At 50.6% G+C, this 27559-nt stretch overlaps 2 protein-coding genes across 19 annotated transcripts in view; one reads left to right on the top strand and one right to left on the bottom strand.

Moving 5' to 3' along the window:
- Positions 1-673: 673 nt before the first annotated feature.
- On the top strand, positions 674-6527 carry CYP17A1 (cytochrome P450 family 17 subfamily A member 1). The gene is made up of 8 exons (XM_027113118.1): positions 674-1154; positions 2615-2753; positions 2958-3187; positions 3782-3868; positions 4258-4473; positions 4797-4966; positions 5478-5581; positions 6089-6527. Exons 1-8 carry the CDS (start codon positions 858-860, stop codon positions 6373-6375), a joined length of 1530 nt encoding a protein of 509 aa, XP_026968919.1. The 5' UTR covers positions 674-857; the 3' UTR covers positions 6376-6527.
- Positions 6528-12915: 6388 nt separating this feature from the next.
- Positions 12916-27559, bottom strand: part of WBP1L (WW domain binding protein 1 like) — a 68042-nt gene continuing 53398 nt past the window's right edge. For 11 of the 18 annotated variants that reach the window (XM_027112453.1, XM_027112455.1, XM_027112462.1 and 8 more), the window contains 3 exons: positions 26684-26786; positions 17998-18159; positions 12916-16579 (listed from right to left, as the gene is read on the bottom strand). In XM_027112453.1, coding sequence (XP_026968254.1) covers positions 15843-16579; positions 17998-18159; positions 26684-26786 — 1002 coding nt within the window. In that variant the 3' untranslated portion in view covers positions 12916-15842. Of the gene's footprint in view, positions 16580-17997; positions 18160-22716; positions 22758-26683; positions 26787-27559 lie in introns of all 18 variants that reach the window. The other 7 variants (XM_027112467.1, XM_027112470.1, XM_027112468.1 and 4 more) reach the window with 2 other exon arrangements.

The following is a 27559-nucleotide window of genomic DNA, read 5'->3' as shown; positions in this document are numbered from 1 at the left end:
TTAGAGGTTACCAGGGGCTGAGGGGAGGGGGAAAAGGGGAGTTATTGCTTCATTGGTACACCTTCTGTTTGGGGTGATGAAAACAGTTTTAGAAGTAGATAGTGGTGATGGCTGTACAACATTGTGAGTATATTCAATGCTACGAAATTGTACACTTAAAATGGTAAATTTTATGTTATGTACATTTTAACATAATAAAACTTTTTTTTTTTAAGTCGTATAGCTAGAAAGTGGTCAAGCTAGAATTTGAGCCCAAACCTTTCTGACTCTAGGGCCCATGCTCTCAATCCAAGAGTTTTACTCCCCCTAGAAAAAGCAGCCAACCGGGAGCCAGGAGGGCTGGATTCTTGTCATCACCATCTGTGTGACCTTATACAAGCCTGATCTTCCAAGGCCTCACTTTGCCCAGCTGTTAAATGATAAGATTGAATAGCTTTGACAATCCCTGCTGGTCATAACAGTCCTGACAGTGTCAGCTATGCATTGATTGTGATTTTACAGCATGGAAAATCCCAAGCCTTGACTCCTGACCTAGATATCATTTGCTTCTGGCGCACTCTGGAGACACTGATGGACAGGGAGCGAGGGAGAGGGACCGGCTGTCCACCCCTTACCTAGCCCCTCCCCTAGGGGTTTGCCCTGGAGTCGAGCCAGCTCTTGAAGAAGGCCTCCACTCCTCTCCCCATTCTAGGAGAGGGATCGGGCCTGGCTGTGCTCCAGGATAAACTTCCACAAGGCGAGCAATAACATAAAGTCAAGGTGAAGATCAGGGCAGCCCTTAAAAAGGCCTCCTTGCACCCTAAAGTGGCTGACGCCACTCCACAGCTGTTTGTCCTGCCTGCCGCCACCCGGCCACCATGTGGGTGCTCTTGGCTCTCTTGCTGCTCACCCTCGCCTATTTATTTTGGCCCAAGACCACGGGCTCCGGTGCCAAGTACCCCAAGAGCCTCCCATCCCTGCCCCTGGTGGGCAGCCTGCCGTTCCTCCCCAGACGTGGCCACCAGCACGTGAACTTCTTCAAGCTGCAGGAAAAATATGGCCCCATCTATTCCTTTCGTCTGGGTTCCAAGACTACTGTGATGATCGGCCACTACCAGCTGGCCAGGGAGGTGCTTCTCAAGAAGGGCAAGGAATTCTCCGGGCGGTCCAAAGTGGTAAGCAGTACCTATCATCCCTCTTCTCTCACCACTCCCTGGGGATGTTCAGTTCTCCAGGCAAGGCCATGCCTGGAATGACACTTCCAGCTCCAACAACCTGTGATTCTTCCAAAAACAGACTGCCGGGGCTGTGGGTGGGAAGTGACCCCTTGGACCCCATCCAGTCTCTAAACTAGGCAGGAAGAATTAAAGGAAGATTTCATTTTCTGAGCTTCCCAGGAGGTGGGGTGGGGTGGGAGTGGTGGTCTGAGGGCGTCAGGGAGCCCTTAAAACAGTCATCTCGCCCGTGAACTGGATGATGATCTGAGCTTAGACTTCCATAATGAACTGAGAGTGCGCATATAAAGCACTTAGCCCAGTGCCCAGTGCAGGAAGTGCTCAATAAACAGCCTTGATGAATGCTGTTCTTCACACGGAAAAGGGGGGGAGCGATTGCTGTCCTCCGTGCAAAGTTGTGAGGGAGAAAAACCCTGGCTCTTGGAGGGCTGGGATTGCTGTATTCCTGGAGCTTTCTCCAGCTGCTCCAGCCGCAGGGAACTGACCCATGGGAGCACTTTGAGGGAGGATGCTGATGAGCCAGCCTATTGAGCTTTCTGTTTTGCTCCTGGGGGGCAGAGGGGAGTGGGAGTTAACCATCCAGCAACACTGCCAGCCCCCCACTGCAGCACCCGGCTGCTGAGAACTCCCTTGAACATCCCAGGCAAGGCCCCCTGGCTGCTCATCTTTGATCAGACCAAGGGTTGACTCTTTTTACCTTGGACCAGTCAGCCAGGTCTGCGGGCCAACTATCCCCCTTCCAACTCTGCTGAGCTCTTCTCTCCAGAGCAAAGAGGAAGGAGGAGGCTAGTCAGATGGGGTTTGCAGGTCAGGGGATAGAAGAGGGGAGGTTTAGGAGCTTTATGGTTTGGGGGGTGCCTCTGAGAAGAGGCAGCTTGGCCCAAGTCCAGACTGGGTGGACAAGAAATCTGCACTCTCCAGATGCGGCCCTGGGGTGGGCACACAGCCTGGCAATGGAAGGGTAAACTAAGGGCGCTGAGCTGCTGTGCCTTCAGCAGCCTCCGCCCCCAGAGAGCCCAGGGAAAGGCAGGGGTTTGGGCTGTCCTCGGTCTCTGCTCCTGTTCCCGGGACAGGCACAATTTAGAGAGTTCATCCCATCCACAGCTGCCTTCCCCTGGTCAGAAACTGATGAGAAAAAGAGGCTCAGAGGTCACCTGTCACTGACCTGAACCCCAGGACCGCTGCATTCTAATTCAGTGTTCTTTTTCTCCTCGCTCTGTCTCTCTGATGGAGTTGGGAGTGTGAGGTCATAGGTTCTGTCCTACCAAGGCCTTACAGTCATGACGGAGTGGAGCAGGGAGGTCCCACACGGAGGCGGAACGGCAGGTACCTGCCTTCTTCCCCAGGGCTAGGACCGGTGGATGGTGTCTGATTCCTATGTCCTTTCCTGCTTTCCAAAGTTGACTCTAGACATCCTGTCAGACAACCAAAAGGGCATCGCCTTCGCCGACCATGGTGCCGTCTGGCAGCTGCATCGGAAGTTGGCACAGAACGCCTTTGCCCTGTTCAAGGATGGCAACCTGAAGCTAGAGAAGATCAGTGAGTGCCCAGCCAGCCCTGGGCTGCTGGAGGGAGAAGAGGTTTGGGAGGGGAGAGGGTTCTGGATGATTCCATCTAGCATTTTCTTGGCTACCGCTGCCATCTACTGGACATCTGCTCTCTGTCCTTGACTAAGATGGAACTGGTAGAGAGGGGGTGAGGGGCGGCTCAATTCCCCACCCTCATGCCCCTCTCTCCCCTCAGTTAATCGGGAAGTCAGTTTACTCTGCGACTCCCTGGCCACCCGGCATGGAGAGTCCATAAATTTGTCGGAGCATCTCTCTCTGGCGGTGACCAACATAATCAGCTTTATCTGCTTCAACTTCTCCTTCAAGAATGAGGATCCTGCCCTGAAGGCCATATACAAGTTCAATGATGGCATCCTGGAGGCTCAGGGCAAGGAGATTTTGTCAGACATATTCCCTGGGTTTAAGGTGAGGATGGGGCCGGGCCCCACTGTCAGATCTCAGCAGACCCTGACAGCACCCCCAGTTCTTCTTTCCTCTTTCAGTTCAGCTCCAGACCCACCTTTTTTTTCTGACCACCTCAGCCACAGTGACCTCTACCTCCTCTGACTCTTAAAACCTTGCTGCTCCTCTACAGAAATCGGTTTAGCTTTTAAATTATGCATTTGAATACTCATGATAATGGCTCTCGTTTATTCACCAATTGCCATGTGCCAGTACCAGCACTCCATAAGCATTAATCATGCATTTCCCTTGGAAGTGGGTTTTATTATCCCCATACAGTTGAGAATACAGGCTTCAAGAAGTTAAGGAACTTAACCAAGGCTTGAGACTCAAGTCTATCTTACTACTGGGTAAACCCTCAATCAGTGCTGGATGTTTGATTGAATGGGGAAGGGAACGTGGAGGTGACTCCTTTCTCCCTTGTTTGGAATTGTCCTAGTTGTCACTGATGGTCCCATTCTGGGTCCGTATACTGCCTTCCATTCTGGCTGAAGTTTGGGGTTAGAGTGGGAACTCTCCAGAGTCAGAAAGATAGGATTTGACATTTCTACTTTGCAGATTTTCCCCAGCAAAGCCCTGGAAAAGATAAAGAGTTGTGTTCGAATGCGAAACGAATTGCTGAGTGAAATCCTTGAAAAAAGTAAGGTAGGTGATGGAGCAGAAGAGATGATGAGTTAGGTGGAAAGCATCATGAGAGCAGGGTTGGGTCCATTTTGGACACTGTAGGATCTCCTGCACCTAGCAGAGAGCCTGGCATATAGTAAGTGCTCAGTAAAAACTGACTCAACTAATGAATAGGCGTGGAGAAGTGAGGAATTGAAGAGGATCCTAGAAGGGACTTGTCTACCCCCCAAATTTAAAGAGGGCCTAGCGCTTCCTCCTACTTCCACAAGCTCATGGGTCCTGACTAGCCTCACTCCACTCCCTCACTTCCAAGGGGGAGAAGCCTTTGTATCTACAGTCTGGGGTGAGAGTATGGCAGGGGTTGCAGATGGGGTTCCTTCCTCATCACTCTCCCAATCTCACCCAACCAGGAGAACTTCACCAGTGACTCCATCACTAACTTGCTGGACATACTGATCCAAGCCAAGATGAACGCAGACAATAACAATGCTGGACCAGACCAGGATTCAAAGCTGCTTTCAGACAGACACATGCTCACCACCATAGGGGACATCTTCGGGGCCGGCGTGGAAACCACCACCTCTGTGATAAAGTGGATTGTGGCCTTCCTGCTACATTATCCTCCAGTGAGCTTCTCCCTACCCCAGCCTTCCCAACCACTCTTGACCCCAGCCAGACTCACCTCTGCTCCAGAGAGGGAGGAAGAGACTATACCCTCAGGACTTCTTTGCAGGATGAATGGGCTGCCGCACCCCTTACCCAAGCAGTGGTTGGCTCTGGCCCTTGGGTGGAACTGCCCCGTCTTCTGGAAACAAAGCCTGGGCTCGCAGAGCCATCACTGGGAAGGGTCTGGGCCAGTTCTTCTGGATGTGACAGTAGGATTCTTCTAAGCCCTTGCTTCTCCTGGGCTTAAACACCCTGGTAACATCCACCCTGTTCTGGCCCTCAGTTGAAGAAGAGGATCCAGGATGATGTCGACCAGAATATAGGTTTCAATCGCACACCAACTATCAGTGACCGGAACCGCCTTGTCCTGCTGGAGGCCACCATCCGAGAGGTGCTTCGAATCCGGCCTGTGTCCCCCACGCTCATCCCCCACAAGGCTATCGTTGACTCCAGGTGTGCCTTCCCTCCCAGTAACATCCAGCCCACCTGGTCCCTCCTCCATCACCCCACACCCCCAGCTGGGTACAGTCAACCACTGACTACCACTCATCCTACCCATGACCCTATTGACCAATGTGTCTACCACCAACTGACACCCAGTGACTAATCCACAGATCTACCTGACCTCCCTCAGAAGCTGCCTGCTGCCACGTGGAGACATGTGGTGTGGGATGCTCCTACCCAATCCAATAGCCGCAACACACATACATACTCACAGGCACCAGCTCAACATGCATACCCGTGGGCCCTGACAGGCCCACAAGTGTTGATACATAAGTGCTTGTCAGGAGGAGAGGGCTGGATTCATAGTCCACCTGGTAGAAGCTGAGGAAAAGATGAGGGAGTGGACATGAGGGAGTAAAGGGCTCTTTTCCCCAAAGTGGGGGACCACAGAGGCTTGGGGCTGAGCAGGTGGGGAAGGGCAATATTCCAGACCCTCTTTTCCTCTCCCTCCCTGGGGCAGCATTGGTGACCTTACCATTGACAAGGGCACAGATGTTGTGGTCAATTTGTGGGCACTGCATCACAGTGAGAAGGAGTGGCACCGGCCCGACCTGTTCATGCCCGGTGAGTCCCTGTTCTGTCCTGCTCCCTGGCCACACAGCCACCTCTGTGCCCACCTTTCCAGCACCACTTCCCCTCTGTTGAGCTTGCCACTAGCAAACTCCTGACTCCAACTACGTGGACCTGTTGACACCCCCATCCTACGCTAGACTTAGCCAGATTCTTCACAGCTGGGTTCCCACCTTCTCCTTCCACCAACTGCAAATCTCCTCCTCTAAGAAGCCCTCTAGGCATATGTCTCCCATGAAGTCAGCCCCCTCTCCCCTAGGATGGTGGCATTTGCATCTGTTAATACGCCTTCTTTCCATCTGTCCTGAATATTCCATCCCCTCTGTGTGATTAAGGGTTACCAGAGAGCAGGGCTGTATCTCTCCTCAGACTGGGCCCCCCCTCCCCCAAGTAAGGTGGTCCATCTTCTCAGGGTGGGGTCCCCTGGGCAGGACCATGTTGCCCCCCCTCCTCTGCTTACTCCTGCCCTGGGCCCTGACTGACACCTCCCCATGTCCACAGAGCGCTTCTTGGACCCCACGGGGACCAAGCTCATCTCGCCATCGTTAAGCTACTTGCCCTTCGGAGCAGGACCCCGCTCCTGCATAGGTGAGATGCTAGCCCGCCAGGAGCTCTTCCTCTTCATGACCTGGTTGCTGCAGAGGTTCGACCTGGAGATCCCGGATGATGGGAAGCTACCCTCTCTGGAGGGCAACCCCGGTTTAGTCTTACAGATCGATCCTTTCAAAGTGAAGATCAAGGTGCGCCAGGCCTGGAAGGAAGCCCAGGCCGAGGGTAGCACCTCGTGACTCCGCCCTGTGTGACCCCACAGCACGGAATTAGAGGAGCTCCCCCACCTTCCCCAACCATTCCTCCCTCCTCCCCACCCACTCTGCCTTCTTTTCCAGCCTGCAGCCCTGGCAGTGCTGTGCATAAACAGTTGTGGTTTTTTTTCAGAAGGTCCCTGAGCAGCTCGTTCATTTGTTTGTTCACTCATTCTTTCAAAGAGTATTTTATTGAGCACCTACTATGTACCACTCACTCACTGTCCCTGGACCCTCAGGCTCCCTGGTCTTACATGAAGCTTACATTCTAGTGAGGGCTGACAAATGAGCATTTCAGAGACTCATAAGTACTTTGGAGTCAATTATACTAGGTGCTGGTGATATGAGGGGAATGGCAGAGGTGGGGGGCAGCCACTGTGAATGACTGACTGGGGAAGGCGTGAAGATGGCGAGGGGAAGGTGTCCCATGCTGAGGGAGCAGCAGGTGAGCAGTTCTCAAGGTAGGAGAGGTCATTCAGTCTAGAGCAGAGCCAATGAAGGGAAGAGTGCTCCCTGATGAGGTCAGACTGCAGGCAGGGTCAGGTCCCATGGAGTCTTTCTAAGTAGCAGGAAGGAGTTTGGGTTTCTATTCCAAGTATGAGAGGAAGTCACAGGAGGGTTTACACATTCAAGTGGAAAGGTCTGGTTAATATTTTTAAAAGATCATTCGAGTTGCTGAGTAGACACTGGTCTGCAGAGGGATGAAAGTGGGGGCCCTGGGGAGGAGGTTGTGCTGGTCCCGGACAGAAGGATGCTGGTGGCTTAGACCCTGGTGACAGCAGTGGAGATGGCAAGAAGTGTTGGGATTGAGTTTACATTTTGAAAGCAAAGCAGATCATGTTTGCTTTGATCCACTCATCGCTGCATGTATCTCAAAGCTTTGGCTTTGGGGAAGTGTCTATAATCCATAAACTCAACCCACAACTACCCATTCCTCTCATCTTGGTCCCCAAAGACTGGTAGGTCTCCTTTTCCTCATTCTGTACTGGGGTAAACACCGCCAGGAAAGGGCTTTCACAGCAGCCTCCCGCTCAAGTGCTCAGGCTCTGCCCCTGCCCCCCACCTCCAAACCCCAGGAAGTCTGTAAATGCCTCACTAGAAAATGGAGCCCCGACTTCTTCAAACCTTAAAACCGACATCTTTAAACCTTGGCCGCTGGCCAGTCCGCAAATGAAAGGTGTCCTGAGACGCCCTGGGAGAAACTGACCCTTGCCCTTTAGAATAGAGAGAGGCCTCAACCCCAGCTCCCTGGCGCCAGCCAGACCAGGGTCAGATCATCAGCGACCTGGTCCTTCCCTTCTGACTGGAGGAGGGCTCTGGACGGGCCGACAGGGCAAGCCTGAGACTCCGCCTGGCCAAGTTCCAGGGAGAAGAAATCAAGGGAGCCCCCGCAAGGAGGGAGGGCCAGAGCTTTCCACCACGGCAGCCTCTTCTTTCTTCAAAGAGCTTTGCTAATCCAGGGGTAGTCGACCATTCCCCACTGCCCCCCAACTCAGTGCTGGCCTTCACTGGCCCGTGACCCTAAGGCCTTGCTAAAGAGCCCAGTGGAGTCGGTGGGCAGCTGTGGCTGAGCCCAGCCTCCATCATGGGGAGCCTAGAGAGATGCTGCCACCACAGTGAGCTGATGAGAAAGGGGTTAAACTGGAGGTGGCTCCCTCCTTCTCCCGGGTTCCTCTGTCCCCACCAGCTGCTCGCTGGTCTAGAGCCAAGCTACCCTCAGCTCAGAGCAGAGGGGAGCTGACCGGCTGGAGGAGAGTTACTTTCTCCAAATTTGCTCAGAATCTGAAAGGCATTTTGCGGACTAGTGGGGAAGAGATAAACAACATCCCCTGTAGAAGCAGTGCATGAGTGTAACTGGGAAGGAAACATCCACTCTCCTTGATTCAGACCATTGAATGGCAGGGAAATGAGAGGCTAACCCTTCATTTTGAAGATGAGAAACCTGAGGGCCACTGGGGGCAGGTGTGTGTGGGGTGACTTGCCCTAAGTCACCCAGCGGCCTAGCAGCAGGGCTGGGACCAGAACCCGGGATTTCAGGGATGCAGGATGAGGAGCCAGCGTGCTCTCTCACAGGTCTTCCGCGTCTGTGCAGAAGGGCCCGAGTGTCTGGCTGGGGAGAGTACAAAGCTGAGCATCCTTTCAGGAAATGACCTCGTGAACTCTGACGCCTGCCCAAACTGCCCTTCCCCTGCCTGGAAGGCCTTTTCCCACCGACCTAAATCCTTTTAGCCCTCAGCTTCTGTTCATTGGTGTGGAATCGCACATGCGCCTGAGCACCTGCCTGGGCTGCAAATGGGTGTGGTGACCCCCAGGGATGCTGCCACCCCTGCATCTCTGGAATTCAAGACTGAGCCCTCTTGTGTTCTTTTGGCTGCACATCAACCTGACAAGTAGGTTACACACACAAGAGGAGTGAGTCACATGCTCTAAATCACTTGGCTAATTGGTCCAGTGGTAAAAGAACTCTAACTCCTTATGCAGAAGGAATTCCAGATCTTTGGCAAAGCTGAAAGGTCTTCATCAAGACCCCACAGTCACCTTTTGAGCCTCAGACTGCCCTCAACCAGGGCAATGGTGTAATGGTAAATAAATATTGAACCAGTTCTCTGGTGCTGGTGGTAGGGAACAGCCTTGATTTTTAGTGTTTGCTGATCACTGTGGTGTAAACACTCCCACCATGAATGTTCTGGTTGGCCTCTGGTGGCCACAAAGCCTGCAGCAAATGAGGAGCCCTCTCTCCAGTCATGCTCAGAGGGATAAACACCCATCTCAGGACAGGAACCCAATCACAGAGGCTAGAGGCGGGTGGGGAGAGGCCTGCAGGAGGAGGCCCCAGGTTCTGGGCCCCAGGCTCCCCAGTTTCCTAGCTCTGGATCTTAAGCTCACTGCTAGCTTCTCATTTGTAAAGTGGGGTAACTTACCACCTGTGCTGCCATCATCTGAGGTTCTGGTGAGGATGAAAAGTAGAAAGGGCTGTGTGAGCAGGAGAGTTCCACACTGTTGGGAGTTACAGAAGATGAGAGGTCAGGCTGCGGGAGCAAGTTTTCTTTCTTTCTGTCATTTACAGACGGAGTGAGTGTAGGCAACTTACTTAGCCTTCTCAAACCTCGGTTTTCTCATCTGTAATATGGGTGGCTGAGATGTGTGTAGAAACAGCACCACCAACCCAGAGCATCGCTGAGAACAAAATACGGACCTACATCTTGTGTTTAGTGCCTTGATAAATACTGGCTTTATTATCATTGCCTATATCCAGACCCACAAAATAAGTCCCTCTATAAGGGTTTTACACAAACCTCCCAAAGGCCACCAGCTTGGTCAGGAAGGAGAGCAGATATATCCGGATGGGTCCATCTGCAGGACAGTACCACCAGGGATGCCCCTCTTGCAGCTCCAGATGGCCCTGCCGGTTGTCCCCTCTTTCTCTCCGGAGCCAGGGCAGGCTGGCAGCTGGGAAGTGGGTGGAGACCCCAAAGACAAATTTTTCAGGGTTCCAACACCAGGGTGCTTTGTAACATTTTCCAGTGGGATTGGGTTTCTTGAGACTTCTTGGTGAGAAGACATGCAGTGGAAAGTTAAACTGTGGTGAGGAGCAGGCTATACAGTGAGGAGAAACTTCAGATCAAGCAAAAATCCTCTTCTCCCCCTCACAAGCCACAAAAGCTCTTTTTTAAAAAGTCTCCTCTGAGGAAGAGCAAAACACTCTTGCAAGGAAAAGACACAAAGAAGGTCCAAATAACTCATTATTTTACAATGTTTCCAAGGGGTTACACCTCGCTGTGGAGGTTAGCACTGATCTGAAGCAGGTACCACCTCCCATTTCAGCACTGAGGGGCTCTGGTAGGTAACAGCTGGCGGGGTGCAGGGCCTCTGGGGGCTCATGACGAGGCAAGGGGAGAGGGGTGAAGAGGGGATACAGCTCCTGAGAAAACAGTGTCTGCTTTACCTGCCACCACGTTACCCCCCTGGCTCAGCGTACCCTTCTCTGGTTCCCTCTCACCTTTGAAAAGAAATGAAAAGTTCTTCACGGGGCTTGTGAGCACCAACAGTACAACTCTTCACTAGTCTGGCCAGCTAGTTAATTGCATGGGCTTTGGAGTCAACAGATGTGGGTTTTAATCCTTGGCTCTACCACAGCTCCACCAGCTGTGTGACCTTGGACTAGTTAATTAACTCCTCTGAATGCTTCATCCCCATTAATAAAGCGGGAATAATTACAGTCCATACTTCAGAGGGCTGCTTTGAGGCTAAAATGAGAAAACGTAGGTAAGATGCTTATACGAGACCTGGTGTTATATAAACAGTCAATAAATAAAATAAGGACAAATTAAAATCTTTTTATTACCAGCTTACCTCTCCAGCTTCATCTCCTGTCACCTCCCAGAACGCAGTCACCTAGAGGGATTAAACTGCTCACAGACTTAGACATGACACCGCACTCTCCCGTTTTAGGCATCCTACGCTTTTTTGTGCTTCTCACACAGTAGGCACTCAATAATCTGCCAATCAAACGTTTGCCTGGAATTCCCTTTACACCTTTCTCCACCTGGCAAGCTCAGTTTAGCAGTCCCTGCTCCAGGAAGGCTGCCCTGAACCCCCAGGTGGGCTACATTCTCTTCCACAGCATCCTGTACACACATGCTTCATGGTATTTACCATGTGCTACTAAAACTGTTCATTCTTCCTCACTAGAGCATTATTAGCTCTTCTAAAGAGGGGCCAGGTCTAAGGCATATTTGCAACCCCAACACTTGGCACACAGTAGGTGCCCCATAAATGCTCAGCTCTTAAGTAAGGCCAGCCTCCTGTCCCAGATGGAAACTGCATCCCAAACACCTCCCAAGACCCACTACCCTTCCCAGCAACTTCAGGTTTCCAGAAGGTTCAGTCAACAGTCAGCCAAACCCACTTCCTGCTCCTTCTCCTGAGTTAAACCTTGGTTTTTGCCCCCTGGCTGAAAATAGAGGAAACTGGAGGAGGGGGAGTTTCTTGAAATTCCTGTTCATCAAAGCTACTGTTCGTGCTTCAAGGCATTGGTACTGTCTCCACCTCCTGGTCACCTAGGGCAGTAGAGACAGCAAATGCTGTACCTTGTTAGAGAAATCAGGAACTCAGTGACTCAGGAGCTTGAGGTGGGCCCTCAGACCTAGGCAGTAAACGCACACATACAGCCTCTGGTATGCAGCTTGTAAGAGTTGTACCATCTTGTTTTTGTGCCACTCAGACATTAGCTTAAAGAAGGTAAGAATGAGGTACTCTACCAGTTCTTTCCTGTGGCTTTAGAACAGAACTGTCCTTTAGAACTGTCTTTCTAGATGCTAATATGGCTCCCCTGGGGTTGCCTAGAGGAGCCCAACAGTTTAGAAGGAACTAGGCAGAAACCATCCCACTGGAGTCACTGAAGGGCTGCGGCTGTGTCCTCTGGCCCCGGGTCAGATGGGGGTGGGCGCACGCCTGGCTTACACTGGACTCTCAGACACCACAGGGCTGACTGCTGGGCAAAGCCGAGGGCTAGAGAAGACAATGCTTTCTGCCAGCGTCCCCTGGCCCATCAGTGAGCACTCCACCTGGGGAGGCAAGAACTCCTCACGGAAGGGTTCTGAGGATGCTCATCATTCTGCTTTGCCCACCTGCACGTGGCCCAAAGAGAAGTCTTGCTGGGTGGGGGTTCCGCTTCCTGGGTAGAGGCAGAAGGCTGTTCCTTCCCACAGCCTTGGAGCGGGGACCTAACACCTGACTCAAAGTGCTAAGAGAACAGTCTTAAGCAGAGGCTAAAATGACAATGAGTCTTAGGAAAGGCTCACGGGCCCACGATGGCAGATGTTGGCACACCGTTGGCTCCCACATCACCTAAAAATCAGTTTTGAGGCGCCTGCCTAGAATGCAAGCCCTACACTGCCACCCCCGACTCCTCAAGCTTCTCTGAAACAGTACTGCTCACTTCGTCTCAACCTGCCTCACACTGCCGGTTAGCTATTTCACATGAGTTTGTTTTGTCCTCTCCACTATAATTTAACTTCTAGAGGGCAGGGGCCTTGTCTTACACATTTCTTCCACATTCTCCTCAGCATCCAGCACAGTACTGGGCACAAAGAGGGGACTCCAAAACAAGTACTTCGTGTGTTAAGTTCCAAGGCCAAGTGCCCATCCACAATTCTATCTTATCAATAAGAGATCTCCAGGAGGGCTTGCTTCCTTTAAAATGTCATGTCTTAGCTTTGGAGTCTCTGACAAAACTTGTTTCTGTTTTGGGGGCTCTGATTTTAACCTGTCTGTGGGACTTTACAAAGTACTCAGAAATATCCTCTTGGGAGAGAGAGTGTTTGGGTGGAAATGCCTCAGGACAGAGAGTGCCCTCGGCAGCCATTACCCAGCTTGCCCTCAGCCCAGGAGCCTGTCCTCAACTTCTCTCAGCCTCTGTGGGAAGAAGGGAAGAGCACTTGCAGTGAGGAATCTCGAGGTGTGACTCCCTGAAGTCTGAGGAGGAGGAAAAAGGAACAAGCGCTGCAAGGAAAAAGAGCAGTCGAGTTTCGGGGATCGATTTTATTTGGGCTTCTCACAGTGGTTAGAGCCACTCCGTCTTCAGAACAATCACAGCACAGGAAATGCGTCACCGAGACTGCCCAGAAAAGTCTGACCAGCTGAATCTTATTGCTTAAAATACACATATTCACAATAACTGACAAAAGGTGATGTGCCTCACAGGGGAATGTGTTAGCATTTGCAAATCTTCCGACTGTAGCACCAAACCCTCGACCAACCCCTTTCTTCTCGTTCACCTGGAACACCAGACCCCCTCACATCTCCCCGGCCCCCTCCCGAGTCCTTCAGCTCCCTACTTCCGCCTTTCGTCACGCAGGGCAGCCTCGTGTAGCAGGGGCCAGACTGTGACGCTGGACTCAAGCCCAGCTCCACCCGTTGCGTTTTCTTCTTCTCGTGCCTTTTGGGTTGGATGCTGCAGTGAACCCAGCAGTAAACACGTGGACCAGTTCCCCACTCTGACTGGAGAAGGAATCCTGAGAGGGCCAGAATCCATCCCTTCGACCAGTTAACTCAAGCAGGGTTCATTTTGGTAAAACTTGATCTCCTTTGAGACACTTCAGTGAGTTGTTTGAGACAAAAACAAAAAACAAAAACCAAAAGGTGGCAGGAAAGGCATCTGAGGGCTGTGGCACACTTCTGCCCACTCTCGCCACACATCGGCCACGTGCTGGACCTCAGCACAGGGAGGTAAGCCCTACGGCACTGTGGTGGCCGCCAAACCCTCCTGGCAATTCTGGGCAGGGCTGACGTCTGGGCCACAGCCAGTCCGAGCTTGACACTGAAGATCCAGTCCAGCTTCTGTCTGAGGTTCCACCCTGGCCTTCTGTCCCGATTGGTTGTGGACACCCCCGGGGGCTGAGGCCGAGGGCCAGGAGCAGCCGAGGGAGGCAGACAGGCTCAGAGCACGTTTCCGTTTACAGGGAGCAGAACACAGGCCTCTGAGTGTCCACGGAGCAATGTGCAAATTGCAGTGATGGGTAGAGTAAAACCTCTACTTGGAGCACAGTATCTCTGGCAAACGTGGGGACTGCCGCCGACAGCGCTGCTGAGTACACCCAAGTGCACAGTCAGACATTTGCTCAGTAAACAGTAAATGCGTAAAATAAATTACCTTGAGAGGGCTGCGCCTGCTCCAAACGTGTGGGTAACGTGAGCAGAGTGGCTGCCGTTCAAAGTGTATTCACAGGAAAACAGGGCTGGGGGCTCACACACGACGGACAGACACACACAGGTTATCCAAAAAGTCACTGTATACGGACTGCACTTTGTTCAACATGGATTTTGGTTTTGTGGACTCCAAACTCAGACACTCGTTCACCTCACAGCCTTGGGTTTGTCTATTTCGTGTGTGTGTGTGTGTGTATATACACATATATACACACACATACACATATATACGTGTGTATTCATATATATACATATATATACCTTCCTTTCTTACCATAACATCAATGCCTAGTCTGAATGTCATCGTTCAAGAGTGGGGGAAGAACCAAACTCTTCATATGAACAGGGCTGGACAGGGAATGTTAGTTTCAGCAGTTTGCTTTCTCCATTCAGATTATTCCTATCAAAGCTCAACTGGTTTTTGAAGCCAAACTACAATAATAAGGATCCTGTGGTCCTTCAGGATGGCTGCCTTCGCCCTCCACCTGGGCCACTTAGACACTTGACATAGGCTACAAAAATTAGTTACCCCACTCAAGGCGGGGTGGAGCAGGGAAAGGGCACGAAAACCACAGATAACCAAGGCATTTTTTCCAAATGGTCAGTTTGAAAAAACAAACAAATAAACAAAACAACTTACTCAGAATCAAGAGAAAATACTGTGTGAGAGTCAGGCTGCGGGACCGCCCTTTCTCAGGTCCCACAGCCTCCTCATTTGTTCATAGAGAACAGTGAGACGTGAAGGCCAGCAGACGTGTACTTGGGATGGGGGAGGGTACTGATCACCTGTGGGCACAGATCAAAAGGGCAGAGATGCGGAAAGCTGCACCTCTATCCACTGCCACAGCGCAGGGCCTTCTGCTCACCCGCAGAAGTTCCAGAGATAGCCCCCACCCAAGCCTGCACACAAAACATCTCCTTCTGGCTCAACTGCAGCCAGGACTCTTTGAAGGCCAAGTTGGGAAAAAGCCACAAATTTTCCTTTTCCAAAACAGAATTCTTGCCTGCCCACTGGTCAAGTTCTTATTTTCAGCTCACTTCTGTTGTTTTTTTTTTTTTAAAGAAAAAAAACCAAAGAGAAGGCAGGTATAATCTTCCACACTAGAACCAGTCTGCGGCCAGCCAGGACCTGCTGGGAAGGGGCCCCTCCAGGATGCATCGTGCCACCTCGATCTCGTCACCTGGAATTTGAGAGCACAAGCCCTTTACCAACCCGCCACGCAACCGCCGGTCAGCTCTCATCTTCCCACAGGAGGAGCCCAATTCCGGCTCCGGAGACACTGGCAGCGAGGGGCGACAATCCCGACCACTGGGGCTTCATCCAGGGCTGAGACCTGCCACCTCTCTCAGACTGAGACGCAGCAAGGTTCTCATCAACTCACACCAGAACATGAATCCACTCCATCACCAAGAGTCACCTCAGGGCACAGTCTCATCCCCTCCTCGGGGGCTTCTGAAACGCACATCTCTCTGACCCAAGCAGGTAGTGACACGTGACTTGAAAAGAGGTAAAGGGGGACGGGGTGGGGTATGAGGAATGAGTCACAGGACAACTTCTCAGCCCTCCGTGACACTGTATCTATGGGAGGCGAGGCACCCACACCCCAAACTGTACCTGGAGATGCAGGAAAACGCAGGAGCAGAGGGAAAAAAAAAAGGAACACAGTCACTTAATGCTTCTCTCATGGTTCTCCCCTACCCTGGTTGCGTCGCCAAGTTCTCGGGCGCAGGCAGGGCCTGCTCTAGCTTGGGGAGCTGCTGCTCTGGGAGTTTGGGGAGTCCTGCTCGTTGATGGTGTTCAGCAGCAGGCAGGCAGGCAGCCGCGGCAGGTGAGGGTGCCCGGGCTCCCGGGCCTGCTCCTCGGAGGGCTGGCAGAGCCCTTCCTCCTCGTCGCCAGGGGGCCGCACGTGGCAGCTGTCGCAGAAGTCCAGGGGCCCGTCCAGAGCATCGTCGATGAGCGCGTTGAACTCTTTGAGGTCGTCATCATGGTGGCCCCGGTTGCACACACACACCTCGATGCCCGAGTCACCTGTGAAGCGGCGACGTCTGCCGGGCGTCTTGTCTTTGCTGTCAGGGAGGGCGCCGCCCTGCTCGGAGCTGTACTCTTTCAGCAGCTCCTCCTTACATTCGGAATCCTTGTCCAGGAAGGCCCCAGGGTCCACCTCCCCCAGGCCGGCCACAGAGCCGCTGGGCTCCATCCCGGGGGCTTTGGTGGCTGCTGGGTCTGCTGGCACGTCGGAGGGCTCAGGGTCAGCGATGCTCGGGGGTCGCGTGCTGCTTCTGCTGGGCCCGGACAAGGGGCTGCTCTGAGCCCCCTGGGAGCCCCTGGTGGGGTCGGCGCTCGGGGGGCTGCCGCCTGTAGGGCCACACTGTGCAGGCAGCTGCTGCTGGAGCTGGAAGGCACTGTATGGTGGGGGAGGAGTTGGAGGTCGGTTCACCACTTCCTCATAAGGAGGTAGTAAATAGTTTGGCAAAAACCCTAAAATGGGGAGGTAGGGAGGAGAAATTACTGCACTGGCAATTGTTCTAGGACAGACTGCAGGCTCACACTAAGCATATGTCTCGTCCCACCCCCAGCATACCCACCGAGGGACAGCTACAGCTCTCAGGTACAGGTGGGGCACAGGGCTGTGAACAACTGTGCAGAGAAAGGGGGGCAGATTGGGAGTGACAGATTGTAGCTTCTGGAAATCTGAGAGCCCCTAAAGCTGCTTCACAGGCAAGGACTTCTGCTTGTCTGGAGTTAAGGCAGAGGGTTCAGCAAATGTGGTGAATGGCCAAGAGAGTTCTGTCTGGAAGCGACCTGTTTTCCACATGCACCCAAGTCTCATGTTTCTAGCTCAGACTGTGTCCTCCATCTGCATCCCATAGGCCTCAGGGTCAGGGACCCTAAGTTAAGACTTTCCAGATGTATATCATGAAGAGAGCCTTTTTCTGGGAGGCTGGAAAACTGTGTTGCCTCTCACCCTAGTGTGGCAGGAGGTGGTCTGGAAACACACACCAAACCTCATCCTGATTCGCATCGAAAGCGGGTGGCTTACCAGTAAAGGGTGAGGGGCCTCTCATCAAGGCTTGTTAAGAACATGCCAGGGGAGTTATCTTTTGCTTTGAGGCACAGATGACCTAATTATAACAGTAATTGCTAGCATTTATTGAGCACTTACTATATGCCAGGCACTGTGCTAAGCACTTAACTCTTCTAGGTGTGGAAATCAAAATTCATGACTGCTTTAGTCTGTAGAACACACAGCAGAATGGCTTTGGACAGGCTGTACTTCTGGGCCTCCACCGACCACTCGAGAGATCAGTGTAAGGAACCCCAGGGAGGGGCTTCCCTGGCGGTCCAGTGGTTAGGACTTGGCGGTCTCACTGACAAGGGCCCGGGTTCAATCTCTGATCAGGGAACTAAGATCCCACAGCATGGCAAAAAAAAAAAAAAAAAAAGGAACCCCAGGGAAGTCAGGTGAGTGTGCCCTTCAGTGGGTCACTGAGTTTTTTGGTTCTCAGGAAGTCCCAATGCTACCCCCCACCGCTGCCCCTTTTGTAGCAGCCTCTGCTAAGGCATATCACATGACAGGAAGCAAAATGGGGGGGATTTCAGGCCACTGACCTCTAAATCTCAATTCATTCACATCATACACCATACAACCACCTGCCTAAAAAAATCTGCCTAAACTAAAGGAGCAGAGATGTAGTCAGAACCCGGCTGGCGTGGATTGGAACGGCCCAGTGGCTGCCAGGGGCTGCATCCACAGCACTGGCTCCTTGGCGCTAAAGGTGCGCACCCCCTTGTTCCCACACTTGTGAGACCCTGCTCTGTGCGGGACAAGGAGGCCAACCCCCTGTGCCCACAGTCTATGTGTCCTGGGCCCCAAGGGTGGGGTTTGGTGTACGTACTGAAATAAAATGGCAGCGCTGAGTAATTGTGGGCTTCCCGGTAGGCGATCAGGTTGATTTCATGTTGCCGCTGTTGGGCCTGAAGGCGGTGCTTGGCTCGGCGGTGGTGGCACACGCAGCAGCAACTCAGGATAATGATGATGGTCCACACGAGCCAGAACCCTGGGGGCAGGGAGGCGAGACAGAGAGGAGTGGGCACACCATGAATGCCAGCTGGAGGGGCTGCTCTCGGCACAAGGAGGCCCGTGGACATTGAGCACCTGGTCGAAGCTGGCACTGTTGGCCCTTGCCTGGTGAAGTTACATTTAGAACCTGTGATCAATTTTCATGTTTGTACCAGAGTGAAAGACACGTGGGGCGGAAGAGGGCAGAAATGTAAGAATGGTGACCGAAAAAGAGGTCACCCACTCCGGGGCGCCTCCAGGGCTCCTGGGGGAAGGGCAGAATGCCAAGGCATCTGTGCAGCACTGCTGGTCCTCCCATATTTTAGGTTTGGGGGGCATTAAGTATGCTTACCTTTTAGGACAACGTGCCCTTCCTATCTTAAGAGATCTCTGAGAAAATGCTTCAGCCTCTCTTGGTGCCCACCTCCCCACTCCAGCCCTGCTCAGGCCCACAAGGACAGCTCCCAGGCTCCCCACGAAGAGCGAAGAGCCCCTCAGAATCCCCACATCTCAGCAGATGAGTGATTGCCGGGGGCCTTGGAGGGGCTACCTGATAAAATTTTTTTCTCTACCATGTCGCCTCCGTCATACAAGAGTCACTGAAGTTAGAGGTGGAAAAATTCTAATTTCCTCAGGCCCATTTCTTCCCTGGAGAGTGTAAACAACTTCCTCTGCTCTTGCCATAATCCGGTACAATTCCATCTCCCACCATCACAAACAATCCACTCCCACCTTGCTTTGGCCTGCAGCTGCAGTAGACTCGGGACCATCAGCGGCCTCCCCTTCTTCCTCCTGGCTCCAGAGAGGGGTAAAGGAGCAGGGGAGAAGCCTACTGCCCTCTTCCCCAGGCAGATTGTTTCCTCTCATTTCCCACTGTGTTCTCTTGGATCATACTCAGAGAACCCTGGCAAACTGCAGTATAAGACCTCCTCTCCAATCTTCACATGTATACAGAAAAGGCTTCTAATTTTTTTTTTTAATGAATGAGCAATTTTGCTTTAAAAAATATAGAGAGAGATAGAGAGAGAAAAAAAGACTGGAAGGAAAAAATAGTGACATTTTAAGTCGTGGGATTATGAGAAGAAATTTTAATTTTCTTCTCCCAATTATTTTTCTTCTTTCAAATTATAAAACTGGAAACAAAGTAAGTTAAAACTTAAAAATATCTGTGACTAATTTTATGTTTGCTGGCTTTAAAAAAATTAACATATTTCTGAATAGGTTTTTAAATTCCTCTGGGAATGTCTTCATACAATGAAATGATATGAATCATTAAAAAATTATTCACAGAATACTATATTTGACACATAAAGATGTTTCTAATATTAAATGAAAATAAAAGATTACGAAACAGCATAAAATATGACCCCAATTTTTGCTTAAGAAAAAAGTATATATAAATGTCCAGAGGGATGATCAGGAAGTTAGTCATGAGGTTATTCCTGGACAATAGGACAGAAGATTTTCTGGTACCAGCTCTTGTTCTTTGTTTATTGCCGATAAGATGAGCATGTACTTCTTTGAAATAAAAAAGAATATTTTTTCTCAATAAAAAAATAATCTGGGGCTTCCCTGGTGGCACAGTCGTTGAGAGTCCGCCTGCCGATGCAGGGGACACGGGTTCGTGCCCCAGTCCAGGAAGATCCCACATGCCGCGGAGCGGCTAGGCCCGTGAGCCGTGGCCGCTGAGCCTGAGCATCCGGAGCCTGTGCTCCGCAACGGGAGAGGCGGCAACAGTGAGAGGCCCGCGTACCGCAAAAAAAAAAAAAAAAAAATCTGAGGAATAATTTTAAGGTGAGTTTTTATTAAATGAGAATTGATTATATTATTTTTCATTTGTTCGTTGTTCCTGAAGAACTTCAAGTTTTTCCCACTACAAACGTTATGTATATTTTTTATTGTCTGCTTTGTAATTATAAATTTGTGTTTAGAATGTGTTAAGTATTTCTACATCTCTTGTCAGAATGAGTTAATTTCATTAAAAAAAAAAAAAAAAGGCTTCCCTCTCCCAGCAAACAGATTTGTAAATGAATAAACCCCTGATTTTTTTTCCTGTTTGTACCAGAACACAATATTCTGAAAGATCCCACTGACATTTAGGGTGTGGCCTCTAGCAACACCCAGTGTGTTTCCTTTTGTCCTCCAGGGGTGTCCGGGCTGAATCTCCCCACAGAGCCACCCCTATGGGGTAAGGCAGGATAGCAGTACAGCCTTCCAGCCCTGGCAGGTTGGCAACACCACTGTGTAACCCCTTTGCGTTTTCAGCACGTGTCGGTGTTCAACTGAAACTTCTGCTGAGGTCTAGCAACGGGACAGCAGGTGGAGGACAATGGGCAGAGAATCTCTTCCCCATTTCCCATCAGCAGACAGAAAAACCCCATTCCTAACCAGAGTTCATAAATGTAAGTTGAAGTCAGAAGTCTCCCTTGTGGTCCTTCCCAGAGTCGCTGCTGACATTTGCTTAACTTAACTTGCACTTCTCTCCTTCCAATGCTCGCCAACTGGAGACTGGACACTGTAAGAGGAGCCCTCAGGGAACGGTTTTGAGGCCAGAAAGGAGCTCTGGGAGTGAACTGGCTTCCCGCTGCAGTCCTGTAACGTCTCCTCCAGCCCCTACGATCTGTTCAGCTCCCAGCCTCCCGGGGTGGGGTCACACCCGAAGGAAGCGGCACAAATAAGCACAATGCATTCTGCTGAAGAGCCTGGCTCCAAGTGTATTTTAGAGTCAAGTCAAAAGAATCTCGGCTAACCACTTTTTTATACTACCCAGCATCATCTCACAATCCTTTATACTTCGGTGTTACTTTATAATTTTCAAAGTACATTCTCCCATGAGATAATCAGCACCAAACTCTACAATTTTTTACCTCCCAAGTCATTTTTTCAATTGTTTCTTACCTAAAGGTAAATTAACTTTTAACCTTAATGCTGCAATATATATATGATATAAGGCAAAACTTCTCAGCTATATTATGACGGCCTTTTAAAAAAAAATAAAGTTAGTTATTTATTTTTTGCTGCATTGGGTCTTTGTTGCTGCGTGTGGGCTTTCTTTTTAGTTGCAGCAAGCAGGGGCTACTCTTCCCTGCGGTGCGCGGGCTTCTCATTGCGGTGGCTTCTCTTGTTGCGGGGCACAGTCTCTAGGCGTGCAGGCTTCAGTAGCTGTGGCACATGGGCTCAGTAGTTGTGGCTCGTGGGCTCTAGAGCGCAGGCTCAGTAGCTGTGGCGCTCGGGCTTAGCTGCTCTGCAGCATGTGGGATCTTCCCAGACCAGGGCTCGAACCCATGTTCCCTGCATTGGCAGGTGGATTCTCAACCACTGCACCACCAGGGAAGCCCTATAATAGGCTTTTAATAAGAAAAATCTCAGGCACTGGTTTTTATGTTGGCCAAATATTTCTGTTTCTCCCCCATCCTGGCATGTGGGTAAGCTTGAACTTCCTGGTGCCCTTATGATTGTGACACTTTGGGGCAGCTTCTAACTAATAAATTGAGATTGGAAGTGACAGGTGTCACTTGGAGGCCAGAATATTTCTTGCTGATGTGAGACCGAGACCCTCTGTTAGTCTCCCTTCTGCCATGGCAAGCCGTAACATTCCAGATAGTGACTTCAGGGTCAGTCTGGCCCCCGGGGATAAAGAAGTAGGAACAAAGTTCTCATCCAACCTGTGATGGACATATAGTGTGAGTAATAAACCTGTTGTTTTAGGGCCACTAGGAGTTTGGACTTGTTTATTACTGAGCATAACCTCTCGCCTATCCTGACTGATGCAGTATCTTTGTAGGTTTTTCTGGGGGAAAGGATTTAAAATGTTCATCAGATTCTTAAGAGAATCCTTATTCCAGAAAAAGCCTGAGTTCTATTGAACTAGAAATATAATAGAAAAAATAGGTCTTTTTTTTTTTTTAAGGAAAAATGAGGCAGGGTAGAAAGAGGCTGGGGGAAGAAATGAGACAAGAGGAAGGCGTGCCCTTGGCAGAGTTACCCCAGTTATATTGAACAGCACCAGAAAACTCACATGTTTACTGAAATTCCATCAGCTGCTTCTGTTCATGCGGTATCATGGGCAGAAAAACTCTCCCTACCACGTACCACTTATATGACGTGATATAAAATCTCGAACTGAGTTCTGCATTTCTAACATAGTATCACAAAGTGATAGTGTGGATCAAAACTAGGAGAAAACTAACTTGGGAGCAGAAGGGGCCTAGTGGGGTAATGAGGCATTAGCACAGGTCCAGAAAAGGCCCCTAAGGACTGGTCCAACTTGATGGAGTTAATGTGGGAGGACAGAAGGCATTCTTGGTTTGACCCTCACAAAACGGATGCTATTGGCAGCTATTCTAGTCAAAGCCGTGTCCCATCAGCTTTAAAAGGGGGACCGTCCAGACTAGTACCTATGGAGTTGTACAAACTTTTGATCTTTTCACTAGATTTCACAAACAAGGAGGAAAGTTTTAAAAAGGAAAACCTACTGAAAGAGCCAAACAGAGAAAGACAGAAGCATGCCCTCCTCCCCAACACACACCTACCACAGATTATATTCCCCACTGACCTTTGAAAGCTGTGACCTCATGGTGGGACGCGTTTGTCATGCTAAGCAAAGTGGAAAACATGTTTTTAAAAACAATCACTGAGTCACGTGCCCCAGAGCTCACTATAAACTTGGGAAAACACCACTCCCCAACTGGCAGGAAATTCCTCATTAGGAAGCCAAAGTATACTGTCAACTAGCTCTCCTTCTACCCCACAGGATGGTGGGTGACCTCCCTGGCCCCTGATAGCTCTTAGCAGGAGCTCCTGACACTGCCGCCGTGGAAAAAGGACTGAATTTGGGAAATGAAGACTTTAGGGGACTTGCAACTTCATCGGAAAGACTGGACAAGTTTCATTTCCTAGCTTTGTGACCTTGATCATTTTGTCTTTACTTCCCTCATCTGTAAAATGGAGAGAATAATGGTTTCTACCTTGTGAGGATTACCGAGTTAGTATCTGTATGCAGAGTACTCAAGCGTGCACATTCGAGACCTTTCACGACCTGGGCCCACCACCCTTCCAGCCTGGCACTGAAGAGTTCAGGAAGGGGGTAGCTTTGTGTGAGGCACGCTGACCTCACTACTCAGCTGCGACCAACTGACTGGCTACTTAACGCCACTGGTCCTGAGAAACGGGATATGTGTACCTGGCAGGGTTGTATTTGGGGCGGGCTGAGCTGACGTGTGTGAAGACCTTAATGAGTACCAGGCACACAGCAGAGTTCTATGCACGTCAGCACCCTCATCTCCCCTGGTCGAGCCCCACAGCCCAGCCCCATGGCCACAGGGGAAAGGTTAATGAGATGCATGCTCTCTTCTTTCCCATGAGGCCTTGACCTATGGTGTTTGGTATTCTTCGGCCTGGGAAGTCCTTCTGCCCTTCTCCATGTGCTTAAATCCTATCCACCCTTTAAGGCCTACCTCAAATGCCACCTCCTCCATGCAGCCTGCCTGAATCCTGTCCAGCTAAAGCAAACTCTCCTGGCACATACATCGCAGTCCTTGCACGTACACTCCACTCTCTACTTTGCATTACTAGTGAGGCACGCTGTCTTATCTCCTCTCTCTGCTCAGAGACTCCCTTCTTGATGGCAAGGATTCTGTCTCCCCACACGCTCTAACACAGAAGAGGCCACAGCATCCAGTAGGAACTTGTTAGAATTGCAAATTCTCAGGTCCACCTCAGACCTATTGAATCAAAAACTCTGGGACTGGGGCCCAGAAATCCGTGCTTTAATAAGCCCTCCAGGAAATGCAGATGCTTGCCAAAGTCTGAAACCACTGGAATAAGAGTTTGCTGAATAGATGATTGAATGATGACTGAAAGTACAAGTGCCATGAAAATGCATGGGATGATAATAATAATAATGGCCAGGTTCTTATAGCCTCAGCCACGGCAGTGGTAAACAGGACCCTCACTTCCGGACTGATGCAGACCCAGGAATGACCCCTGGCTTAACGTTACAAGAGACTGAAAAGACACGGGAGTAAGGGCGCTGGCTGAAGCTTAAGGTCTGTGTGTGCTTGTGTGTCTGTGTAAAGTGGGCTCTGTGTGTGTATGTGTGTGTGTGAGACAGTCCTCAGCACACAGGAAAATTCAGCTAAGTAGTGGTATGAGGGTTGGCAGAAATGGCATTTGTTTTTCCGTGAGGCCTTCCCCGTAGGCAACTATGGTTAAAGAGGTACTTTGACAAAAACCCTGCCAAGGATTTCCTGGCTGAGATTTTTTTCCTTCCAAAGGAAAGAGACAAAAAGAATAATGCAAAGCCCATTACTTTCACATTTCAGGCAAAGTTCAGAGGCAATTAGAGGGAACAGGGTTCAAAGCGCAAAAAGCACAGTTCTGATGAGAACTGAAAGGGCTCATTCCTACGCTCAACCTCCCTCCTCTACACATCAGGCCGAGGCCAGGCCCCTAAGAAGGAGGAAAACCAAAGAATTCCGAGAGGGGCGGAACACTCACTGGGCATCTTCTGACCAAAAAGCCATTTCTGGGCACAGACAAGAGGAAGTTCGGCTTTTACAGTCTCCGTCCCCCCAGAGCTTGGAAAGCATGGGCCAACTTGTACAGGGGTGAGTCTTTCCTCCCTGTCCAGACTCTGGTCTCCATCTGACCTTCTCCTTTCCCCGGCTGACCACAACTGGAGAGGTGATGAGCCACTGTGTAGCTCTTCCCCTGGCTTTCTTCAGGCCCTCGGGACGAAGTGCCTGGTTCCCAGACTGCCTGCCACCCTGCCACCAGGGCCTCCCTGTCCCAGCCGCCCCACCCCCAGCCCTGGCTTTGGTGACCCAATTCTGGTGGCTACTGAGTCTGCTCTGCCAACAGCCCAGGAGGCTCTGTCAATCTGAGACGGGGGCCATCAGCAACTCCATTCTTTCCGCAACTGATGCCGCCTGGGCCGGGCCCCAGAAAAACAAGCTGCAGCTCTGTGGCTTTTTTGGCAGCCCAGCTTCAACTTTTGTTTTAACAAGGGGTGGGAGGGAGAATTTGAGCCCTGCGGTTATCTGCATTTTGAAACATTTAAACACAGACTGTCCACCTGCCTGGCACTTTGTGTTTCTCTAGTGAGTCCCTCAGCCCCACCCCTTCTAAAATAGCACCAACAACTCCAGGCCTGCCTTTGCTGCTGCTTATATAATGCTTGCAGGACTGGTGGGGACATCTTGAACCCTGTTCTCTCCTTGGGGAGGAGTCTGCCCTTAACCACCCCTGAGCCCGTCCTCAAAAGGAAAGGACAAGAGCGAGGAGAGGTCCTGTTTGTAGGACCCACTCCGACTGGCTACAAGATCCATTTGCATTTAGAGGGAGAGGCTTCCCAGCCAATAGTCTAATTTCCTTTGCATTTCAAACAATAGCCCTTCTAGCTGCTTTCTGACCATATCACTGATGTGGGGGGAATGGGGAGATCAGAAAGGAGAAGGGGAAAAAGGGAAGAGATGGTGGTGATGGTAAGGGCATGGTTGACCAGCAAGCACAAAGTTTGTTTCCAAATGGAGGGAGTGATGGGGGCTTAGAATTCTCTGGGCAAACAGTTAGCGTTTCCTCTAGCAACAGACAGTTATGAGAACCACTGCATGCTGGTCACCTGGCAACTCTCTGCCCTTAGGACCCTCCCATTCTCCCCTTCTTTGTCCAGCATCCTAGTGTCTCGTCTGAGTTCCAAGAAGATTAGAGTACAAAGGGCTTTAGTGACCTCTCCAAGCCTGGGTCACTCCCTGAAGACCACAGCAATGTCACCACCCTTGTGCAACTCTGGAAGGTGCAAGCAGTCCTGACTGCCACCAAGCAGTGGCAAGACGAGGATTGTCTCCACATGGCACTGAGCTGACAGTAACAGGTTAGGTAGACTGGAGAAGCCTCTAGAAACTTCAGTTTGTGATCTGGGGAAGGAAGAAAAGGGGCTGAACCTATAGACTCCCTCTCTCCAGGAGGGCTCTGTCGGCAAGGACCTAGGAAAAGATTATCCCTTTGAGAGGGACCCTCAGAAACAGAGGCAGCTCCTTGATGATCTCTGGGGAATTCTGGAAGCCCTGGTGCTTCTTACAAGAAAATGGCATTACAGCCATCCACAGAGAGCAGCCCAGCATTCACAGCAGCTTGGCTGCTGCAAACCTCTCTTTGCAAAGATGACGAGCCTGGGCACCTGGGCTGGCCCATGAGAGGATGTAAGTTGTCACTGCTCGGCACACCCAGGAGAGGGCATCAAAGAGAACCCCATTCAGGAGATTCTGCAGCAGACCTGCTAACCACGGCTTCTTAAGAAGGCTCAGGACCATGTTATCCGGTCGTTAGCGCATGGTGTCAGAAGAGCACCAGAGCTCTCCTCCTCTGCAGAGAGATCGCTTCTAGAACCTGGAAGCAGATTCTGCTCACCAACACTGCCACCAAGAGAATAAGAAAAGGGCTGACCGGCCTATGGTTTCCCAATGAGCAGAGGCAGTAACCGAGACCCTGGGATGCCAAGACATCCCCAGGCAAGGACTTACACCAGAGTTCATAGTAGTAGTTGCAGCACTGAGACTGTCCACAGCAGTGTCCTGTGTCACAGATGTAGCTTTGATTGTTGGTACCCACGCAGGTTTCCTTATCCTAAAAGAAATAAAAAAACACTGTAGCATATTAAATTATAGCTTTTAAACACTACTTTTCTTCTCATCCTCCTCTTACTGATTGCCTGCCCACCTTCCACCAAAACGGTTTGTACAAGTGTTTATTGAAAGAAAAGAAAGAGAGAGAGAGAGAAAGAAACAGAGAGAGAAAGGAAGGGAGGGAGGGAGAGAGAGAGAAAGAAAGAAAGAACCACACAACAACAGCAGATTTAAGAAAAATAATATGGTTTATTAAAGGGGGAAGAGGATTCAGTACACAAAGCCGACTGGTAAAGAGCAGAGTTCTCCTCCTTGCTTTCTTTATATCTAAGCAGAAACACTCCACGTTCTGGTCCTAAACTCAGCCAGTAAGAAGGTGGTGATTCTCCTGTAATAGGCTGTATATTTTAAATAAATCCGGTTTCTCTGTGAAAGTTCCCAGAATAATGAAGGCAGCACGTATTCTAGGATTGGCATCTGGTCAGTCAGTCCATCTTCCTTTCAAAACACATATCTCCAAGGTTAATTACAGTGTGATTCAAAAGAAGGCTAAAAATCTTGCTACTAAAATTCTTTCAATCTTAAGAAAAGGGGTGACTTGCTCAGGTGACCTAGTCCAATTTTAATTTGCTAGATCTTTTTTTGCTTACCAAATGATCTCTTAATAATCTTGACTGGATCTAGGATTCACACTGTCCCTTGTCAGGGACAGCTACAGAAAGGGCACCGCTGAGTAACCATCTAGCATTTTGCCAAATTCTATTCACAGCACTG

The sequence above is a fragment of the Aethalodelphis obliquidens genome, unplaced genomic scaffold (assembly GCF_003676395.1).
Source record: "Aethalodelphis obliquidens isolate GAN/ISIS:26980383/991018 unplaced genomic scaffold, ASM367639v1 scaffold11, whole genome shotgun sequence".
NCBI classification, from domain to species: Eukaryota; Metazoa; Chordata; class Mammalia; order Artiodactyla; family Delphinidae; genus Aethalodelphis; species Aethalodelphis obliquidens.
The sequence above is the reverse complement of the archived record's forward strand: the minus strand, read 5'-3'. Positions and strand labels throughout refer to the sequence as shown.

Excerpts from the sequence above, each read along its gene's own strand:
- CYP17A1 (XM_027113118.1), top strand. The coding sequence starts at position 858 with ATGTGGGTGCTCTTGGCTCTCTTGCTGCTCACCCTCGCCTATTTATTT. Across the intron at positions 4,474-4,796 it reads TCCTGCTACATTATCCTCCA|TTGAAGAAGAGGATCCAGGA; the intron begins GTGAGCTTCTCC and ends TCTGGCCCTCAG. Across the intron at positions 4,967-5,477 it reads AAGGCTATCGTTGACTCCAG|CATTGGTGACCTTACCATTG; the intron begins GTGTGCCTTCCC and ends TCCCTGGGGCAG.